At 31.4% G+C, this 8,960-nt stretch overlaps 1 protein-coding gene across 1 annotated transcript in view; it reads right to left on the reverse strand.

Annotated features, from left to right (window-relative positions):
* Positions 1–4,780: 4,780 nt before the first annotated feature.
* LOC105617085 (dihydropyrimidinase) overlaps positions 4,781–8,960 on the reverse strand; it is a 23,484-nt gene continuing 19,304 nt past the window's right edge. The window contains exons 6-10 of the mRNA XM_012198664.1: positions 8,609–8,841; positions 6,046–6,382; positions 5,645–5,800; positions 5,045–5,318; positions 4,781–4,860 (exon numbers count right to left, since the gene is read on the reverse strand). Coding sequence (XP_012054054.1) covers positions 4,781–4,860; positions 5,045–5,318; positions 5,645–5,800; positions 6,046–6,382; positions 8,609–8,841 — 1,080 coding nt within the window. The remainder of the gene's footprint in view (positions 4,861–5,044; positions 5,319–5,644; positions 5,801–6,045; positions 6,383–8,608; positions 8,842–8,960) is intronic.

Consider the following 8,960-nt stretch of genomic DNA (forward strand, 5'->3'; position numbering starts at 1 on the left):
GTGTGTGTGTGTGTGTGTGTGTGTGTGTGTGTGTGTGTGTGTGTGTGTGTGTGTGTGTGTGTGTGTGTGTGTGTGTGTGTGTGTGTGTGCGCGTGTGTGTGTGTGTGTACAGGGTGTCTGGAAATAATCGCTAAATATTTCATAGACAGGTAGAGCGGACTAAATTGAGTCGAAGTCCTCTACCATTTTGTAAATTTCTCCAATAGTTAATGAGATATTAATTCTTAAAGATAGCCGAATACGCACGCTCGCTCGGTCTACTACTGCGAAGTGTATATGCCTACCGATCGCTTGGCGCGCGAGAGTTGACCTTGAGAGTTGGGAATTGGTTGGCAAGCGCTCCGCGCCGCAAGCCTCCATAGTTCAGACGGCGTGCTTGCCAGGCTATCCCCGCTCCCCACTGCCCGCACGCCAAGCGATCGGTAAGCGTATACACTTCGCAGTAGTATTCGGCTATTTTTAAGGATTAATATCTCGTTAATTATTGGGGAAACTTACAAAATGGTAGAGGACTTTTCGACTCAGTTTAGTCCGTTCTATCTGCCCATGAAATATTTGGTGATTATTTCCAGACCCTGTATATAAATATATATATATTTTTTTTTTATCTAGTAACCTGCTTAAAAAAAATCACAGATTATGTTACTTATGTTATATTTATTTAAAGCGATCACATACATAACAGACATAAATAGGATACTCTAGATGTGTCATTTATATCGATAAACTATACATTCTTTCCGAGTACTTGACACGAGGTCATATAACGTGAACACATTATAATTATAATATGCTATTTGTTTTTAAAAGCACTCTCATATACCATTTAAAATAAATAAATGTCACTGTAGATATCCAACAGTGATAACATAAAAATCTTCGACATTAGTATAAATATCAACAGCATTACATGCAAAGTATAACTCTCTGTGAAGTTTAATTGATAACAACACGTTAAAATATTTCAGTGCTATATAAGATACTTTATGAATCAATAATTATCTTAAACTCGCTAACTTCATTGTGCTCGTAATGCTCGAAATTATATTTTTATTAAACAGATTTTTCTTTTAATATGTAAATCTTTTTCAGTTTCTATCAAAATAATTCTAGTTTCATAAATCACATTGAAATTTTAAGAAATAAAAAACTGCGTAAAAAATATTTTGTGTCAATTGTGTCAATCTAAAGAAGTTGCATGAATATAACTTGTTACTGTTTCAAATAAACATATGTCACACATCATGATTATCATTAATATAGTATAGAGATACCTAGAAATGTCTGCAAAATTTTGATAGAAAATCTATTAGAAAATTTTTGATTTCTAATGTTGCTTTGGTCTTTCATACTTTGACTTACACAAGCTCTAGTCGTAAAGACTAAATTCTTTTACACATGAATGATTACACATTTAACTTATTATGCGATGATGACGATTATGTGATTACAATTTATTATTTTCGTCATTCCTTATTATTATTATTATATATATATATATCAAAGAAAAGTTCAGTAGTACTATGATATCTTAAAATGCTTGGATTGCGTGTCAACGTGTGGATAAAGCAGTTAAATTGATAGAGAAAAATAATGTTCAATATTTTAGATATAAAAGCAGATAAATTTCGCGACATATAGGTTCCTACAAATCGGAATGTTGGATAATTTGGATAACGTGAAATAATTAATAATGACATGTGTATAATGAAAACGTATGATTCTGTAAATGTGTCTCTAAATTAAGAAAAGTTCTTACATTTAGCAGCGATGCACTTGTATAACATGATTTCTTATTTTGCTTTTATCGTAAAAATTTTATAGTGATATGACTGAACAAAAATTTGTGCGTCTTTTTTTCACATCGTGCGTTCGTGCGGACGCAGTGAAAGTGGAGAATCGGTATTAGCATTGTTGTAAACTTCTGCTGACAGGATTTACATACACCTGTTAAACACGAAAATTCTTAATTTATTGATAATTGATATTTTCATTATTTCAAATAGCAAAGTATAAATTATTTATACGATCTAAAATTACTTTCTCCTTTGGTGTATTACCTCTAGAATCTTACAGCCAGTATAAATTGATCGAAAACATAATTGTAAAAAGGTGATTAATACGAATAACAAGATTTCTTCGGCTTACACGCTTATGTTGATAACTTATAACAAATTGTGTTGCTTATAATGGATAACAAATGATGAATATTAACTAGTCGCAATCAAGTTAGAACACAACTTTGTTCAATCTTAACATTGTTAGTAAATCTCCGACAAAACACAAACTTCTATACAGTAGTTACATAACAGTGATTCTATTTAAATTAATTTTAACTAAAATTTTTATATATACATTTAATGATCTAATTAAACGTGTTTACTGAAGTATTTTCTTATTTCGTAATGTAAAGTAATATTAATGTTTGTGCCTTGTTATAAAAATAAATGAGATAAGTTAAATGAATCGAAATAAATACATATATATATATTTCTTATAATTGCAATATGTAAAATATCTCACGTTCAACTTGTACATATATAGCTTCGAATATTGATGGAAAGCCTTTAGTCTTGACTTAGCAACATTTTGTATATACGCAACATTATTAATTGTCGTTAAAATTAAATTTCAAGCAGAATTTCATGGCTTTTTGATTAATACACAAACACACATACGAAAGTTAGTCCAAAAGTTTCCTTACTTTAGGAAAAATAGAAAAACAAAGTTTAAAATCTGAAAAATTTGTTTAACTTATTACATATACTATTTTAAAAAAAAATACTTCCAAAAAGGTGAATCTTCTCTGATTTTCTTCTCGATCACTACTGTATTTTGATGCTCTAATTACGAATATGATCGTGAATATTACTGACAAGATCATTTTCAAGGTTAAATATTTAAAAACGATTTTTTTCACATTTTTTCACGCTTTTTGCGTAGAAAATCATGCGTCCTTTCGCAAAGGGGAGAGAGAAGGGGAACACGAACCAAAATCTAACAACTCTATTTGTGATCACATAAAATGTAAAAGTTTATATTTAATCGTAAAAATGATCTTGTCGGTAATTTTCATGATCATATTTGTATAATTAGAGCATCAAAATAGTAGTATACCAATCGACAAGAAAATCGGGGGTTCACCTTTTCGGAAGTACACCCAAAGTTCTTTCACATCTTGCACCACGATGTGTCCATTTTTTGCAAGTCTATGATCAATCCAAAAAATGAGTTTCCCTATTTTTTTTTTCATAAAAATGACCCTGAGATACGTTCGAAAGCGTTATCCAAGTATCTCCGTATATCGTTTTATTCTTGTTTGTTCAATATTAAATATGTTAAATATAAGATAATATACAGAGACATTCGGGTAAAGTTTCCGAACACAGTCTTGAGTGGATTCTTAGAAACACTCTCTGTATTCTCTGGATTTTGCTCCACAAATGACTTCCATTTCTTCTCTAAATTGAAACTTTAGGTGGTCATCAATGATTCAATAATAACGAAGAAGTTAAGACTATTAATAGATGACTCATGTGGAAAATGAGTACAAACAAAGCGTGAAAAAATCTTTTTTACGATACAATAAAAAATGTATAGAAAAAAAAGGTGAATTTATAGAAAAATAACCAAAGCGAAATGAATTAAATTTTTTTTAGATTTTTAAATTTTGTCTTTCTGTTTTTCATAATAAATAAAGAAACTTACTTTTGGACTAATCCTCATATAATTATACCACAAGGTGCAACTAGTCCATATAAATATATTTGTGTAATACTTCACGTCAAATAAACAAAATTTTTTCAAATAAACGAAATTTTTTGGCTCAATGTAAATGTTGTAATTTAAAATACTACGTCTTTCTATGTTTCTTAATTAATGTAAATTCTCTTTATCATGGACAATAAACGAGCAATTGTCTTATTAATAATGTGATATTGCAGCTTAATATCCTGATTCATAGGATAAGAATCATCCTGATCATCATTTTTTTTGAAATTAAAGAAATCGTAATATAATATAAGAAAAGAAACAAATTATTTTATCTTGTACCAAAGTTAATAATAGATAACAAAAGGTTTTTTTTTAATTTTATCTTCAGAGATTGTTCATTATGATTGCCATATGAAAATCGTATAGAAATAAATTTTACAAAATAAATTATGTACATGTCCATCCATAAAATAATTAATTTTTTTCTAAATTATCAAAGTCTTTGTTTTCAAAGACATTTCGTCCAATATATCTTATTGATCTATAATATAAATCATATGATGTACATATACTTTTACATATGTAACAATAAATAAATCTTGAAGTAAAAACAAGGGAAGCGATATTAAAGAAAATCTATTAACATAACGTTGTTAAAAATCAAAGAAAATAATTTTTTAATATAGAAATCGAAAAATGGACCATGAACAATGATTCAAGCAAGCCATATAATATAATGCAGCGATGAAGCGATAATGAAGCGAAAGTAGAACGATTAATATGAATATATGAACGTACAACCTATTGGCCAGTGGTTTCCGTATCCTCCTTTGATGGAACAGACCTTGATCGATAGGAATACAATGTAAAAATGATTTTGTGTGACAGTTAATGAGTAGCAAACCTAAGAGCGGATTGATACTTTGAAACGAAAATGTGTATGTTAGTATTATGACGGATAAAAGGAATTTGAGACAAAGGAAAGAATAGAAATGAAATCCCATTCATGTTTTCGCATTAAGTGATCCTTATACGTAAAGCTTGATACTCTTTCTTTTTGTAAAAATTACCAAAAACCTCCCGCACTGCGCCCGCCCGGTGGATTATTTACGCGAATGCATGCCCTTCGTGCTTCTTCGACATCCTCTGTAAAAAAAACGCGCTTATATTCCTACAATATGAAGAATGAAACAAATGAAATAAAAAAATCCCACTTGATTTACGATAGTTCAAAGTCAGACAATTTAAGATTATTCTTTATTAGTATGATACCACCAGAAAATATATCACGTGTCTAAAAATTAAAAAAATAATTTATAGTAAGACTCACCGCTGATAGAGAAAGTAGAATCTTGTAGGTTTCTTTGCCCTTCAAGTCTTGGACCCTTCGTGGATGGTGTCACCACGGCGGATTCCGGTAAAGTAGGTACACAAATGGCTGCTTGCAATTTTATCTTTGGACTGTCATGAATTGAACCGTTCTGATTGACTCGTGCCGCTGCCGCAGCTGCCGCTTTCGCTTGTTCTTTAGCCTTTGCAATCGCGGCGTCTTCTTCGGCATATCTCTTTGCCTCTGCTTCGGTTCGTGCAATTCCACGTGGTTTCTGCGCAGTTACAAGTTATAATTTCTAATTTCAGTAATAAAATTTTGATTAACATTTAATTTTATTCTAACTTTGATTAACATTTAATTTTATTCTTGTTCGAGTTTTAAATTAAAATTTAGTAAAAATATATCTACTTTAACATTATGTGCATTATTTAAAAATAACATATAAGAGTTGCGTTCCAATATTCAATATTGAAAATATATGAGATACGTTACATGCTCTATACATGTTTCAGTACTGGTAGGGAATATCGCAATGCAATCGCAAAAAAGTAAAAAATAATAGTAGAAAGAGAAGAAAAAAAAATCGATATATTATACCTTTTCTTTGTCATTTATCATGTCGTACACATAGATCCCGAATGGATCCGCATTTATGTACTTTCCGAAGCCATGAACAGCTTTGAGCTCACATTCGTCCACGCATACGCGTCCGTTGACAATCACGTATTCAGGTACTCCAGTTACTTCCATACCCTGTATGTATTAACAATATTAATTAAATAATTAAATTACTATCACATGATATACTTTTTATTATATTATATATATAAAATTAGCCATATTGTAATTAGCAATAATTCAATGTCTTTCTGAAAGAATTATCATCGTTGAAAATATGATAGATCGCAATCTTTCACATATTTTGCGATGAAAACAATTTACATACATTCTTAGACAATATTATAATTATCGAAAGCGGATGACTTAATCAAACTTGCCTCGAAGATGTTGAAGTCAACAGCCTGGACGTGAGTCTGGGCGGAAATGGTACGTTTCCTGTTGGGATCCCAGACGACAATGTCGGCGTCTGAGCCGACGGCTATAACACCCTTTCGAGGATATAAATTGAAAATTTTGGCAGCATTTGTGCTGGTAACTGCAACGAACCGCATAGGGTCCATTATACCAGCGTGCACACCTTTCTCCCAGAGCACTGCCATCCTGTCCTCTACACCATTCACGCCATTGGGAATCTTCGTAAAATCGTCTTTGCCCAGAGCCTTTTGCTCGGCATTGAACGTGCAATTGTCGCTGCCGGTAACTTGAAGATTATCTCTGAAAAAGTCGTGTTAGTGCATGCCTCTGAAGATCGTATTCTCGGAAGGAAAATTAAATCATCAATTAAATACCTTGACATCGAGTAAAGGCTAAAGTAAAAAATTAATAATACAAAATAAAATAATAGTAAACGTCAAATGATTAAAAGTTGGAGGATGATACTCATTTAATAGTAACCGTTAAACTAGCAGTTTTTCCTCTATTCATTTAATCGACATTAATTGCGCTTCACCATAAAGGCAACTTCTTACGTCGGAGCTATTAATATCCAGACCAAAAGTTACGCTTATGTAATTCTTATAATTTTGTTATTATAATTTATTGTTATGAACGTTTCAGCGAAATAATATAGGATAATAATCCAACACATTTTTGATCGGAAAGAAAGAGAATGAAAAAAAAGATTAATAAACATAAGAGTGTAAATAAAGAAAAAATTATACATAATAATATTCATAAAGTGCCAAAATCATAATCTTCTCATTTTTCATTTTTTTATTTAATTAGAAACAAATATCTCTTAACCAAAAAATTAAAATATTTATTGTTTTTAATATAAAAAAATTCAATTAAATAGTACGAGAAGGAACAACCCAGCCATTATAAAAATATCAGGGATTCTTTATACAATCTACTTACTGGGCCAGGTGTTCAGTTAGATAGGCAGGTGTCGTTGGGTCAGGCCGCAACGGTGGGTTAGTAATAAAACGCTTTGCTCTTTCCACGTCTTTGCCATATTGCTCGCTACCATCGATACCGATGGTGCTTGCCAAGGTTTCCCCGAAAACGATGATACCGTCCGATCGCTTCGCCGACACAACGTCGGCAGCCGACTTGCTTGAAATTGCCGTTATATACAACGGACTATTCACCTAAACGCGATATTTTTATTCTCTCATTGAACTGTTATATTCTTTTTATCGTTATGTTTATTACCTTTAATTAATCAAAACAACTTATAACTGAAAAAATTTATATCGAAATTCAATAAAAATTTCAAAATGTTTTAATATTAAAATTATCACTATTACCTTTTATTAAGAGACATAATAGTGTCTCGCGCTAATTTATGTATAGTCTTGTATTTTATATACAAATATTAGTTTTTAATTATACTAAAGTAATTTCATATAAAATATATGAAATATATAACATTAGCATATAAAATTAGATCTGTGTTTTTAATTCTAAAAAACGTATTTTATGATAAATATCGATACTATATGTCAAATTTTATACAAATCGTAAAGCTATCAAACAAAATCTTTTTCAGCTGTGCTCGATTTACATCTAACAATTTAAAAAAGCTTCAAATAAAATATATTTTTATATCAACGCCTATAAAATATTTTATATGTTTTTACATGCGCAATACGTAATGCTAAAAGTAATAAAAATAACCATAAGAGAGAAATATTTATATCTAATAAGTAAATGAATAAAAATAAGAGAAAAAGGAGAAACAAAGATAACGAGTTACGTTCAATACGCATGCGAGTAAATTTCGACGATCAAATATAAATTTCAGTGTGCGAACGGCATAATTGTGCAATTTGCGCGTATGTCACGCAAGCGTCTAGTTGGATTACATAGAAACTTAAATTACTATTGCTGCAATTGCAACCTATTTCCGTTAATCAGCGGAATAGAAAGTGTATGGAGGGCGCGAAACAAGACTTTGGTACTCGATAATAGATACTTAGGGTCATATATTATACATACATGCAACATTACTTGAAAAACACAATTTGAGATCAATAGAATAAAAGATACCTAACGGCAAGAAACACATCGAGTTTTTCTGTTCAAGATCTTCAACACTCTCTATAAATCTAACTTTTTTTTCAATGTGTACGCTTACTTATTTAGAAAAAGACTAGTCGTGCGTTATTCCTTTTAAGTAGAAAGGAAAATATGTTGATACGACTATTGCATCGACCTCAAAAGAAAGTGTTTTCCGGCATTTTATAGACAAGATACTATACTTGGCAAATACGATTTATTTAAGAATGTCTGCAATCGGATCTATGTTTAAATATTGCTGCTAACAACCAATAATTTGTATTGGCTAGTTTTGATCAGTAATATATATGGTATATTCGATTTGCTAATTTTCAAAGAATCAAATATCTATAATTTCGCGTATAGATGATTTCGTAAATTTACATTCTAGCCTGCTTCGATGTCAAAGTCATCCTAAATTTATCATTGGCTTTGACTCACTTAGCTAACATGTTCACAAGTACTCGTGGCGTATCCGTATCAGGTCTGAGTGGTGGACTTATAACGTGGCCGGCGGCATGTCTCCAGCACTTGTGTAAGTAGTTGGTACCATCCGTGCCAATTGCAGCTGCCAAGGTTTCACCAAAGACACAAACACCACGCTTACGCGCGGCCTCCACTTGTTCGGCGGCACTACGGCTCATCACATGCACTATGTACAGCGGACAATTGACCTAAGCATGCGGAATTTTGATACTAATACGGCATAAGATGCGATAGTAATTTAAAAAAAATATATATTTTCAGTTGCTGAGAGAGAGAGAGAGAGAGAGAGAGAGAGAGAGGTGGGGGG

Source organism: Atta cephalotes (genome assembly GCF_000143395.1).
Source record: "Atta cephalotes unplaced genomic scaffold scaffold00011, whole genome shotgun sequence".
Classification (NCBI taxonomy): Eukaryota; Metazoa; Arthropoda; class Insecta; order Hymenoptera; family Formicidae; genus Atta; species Atta cephalotes.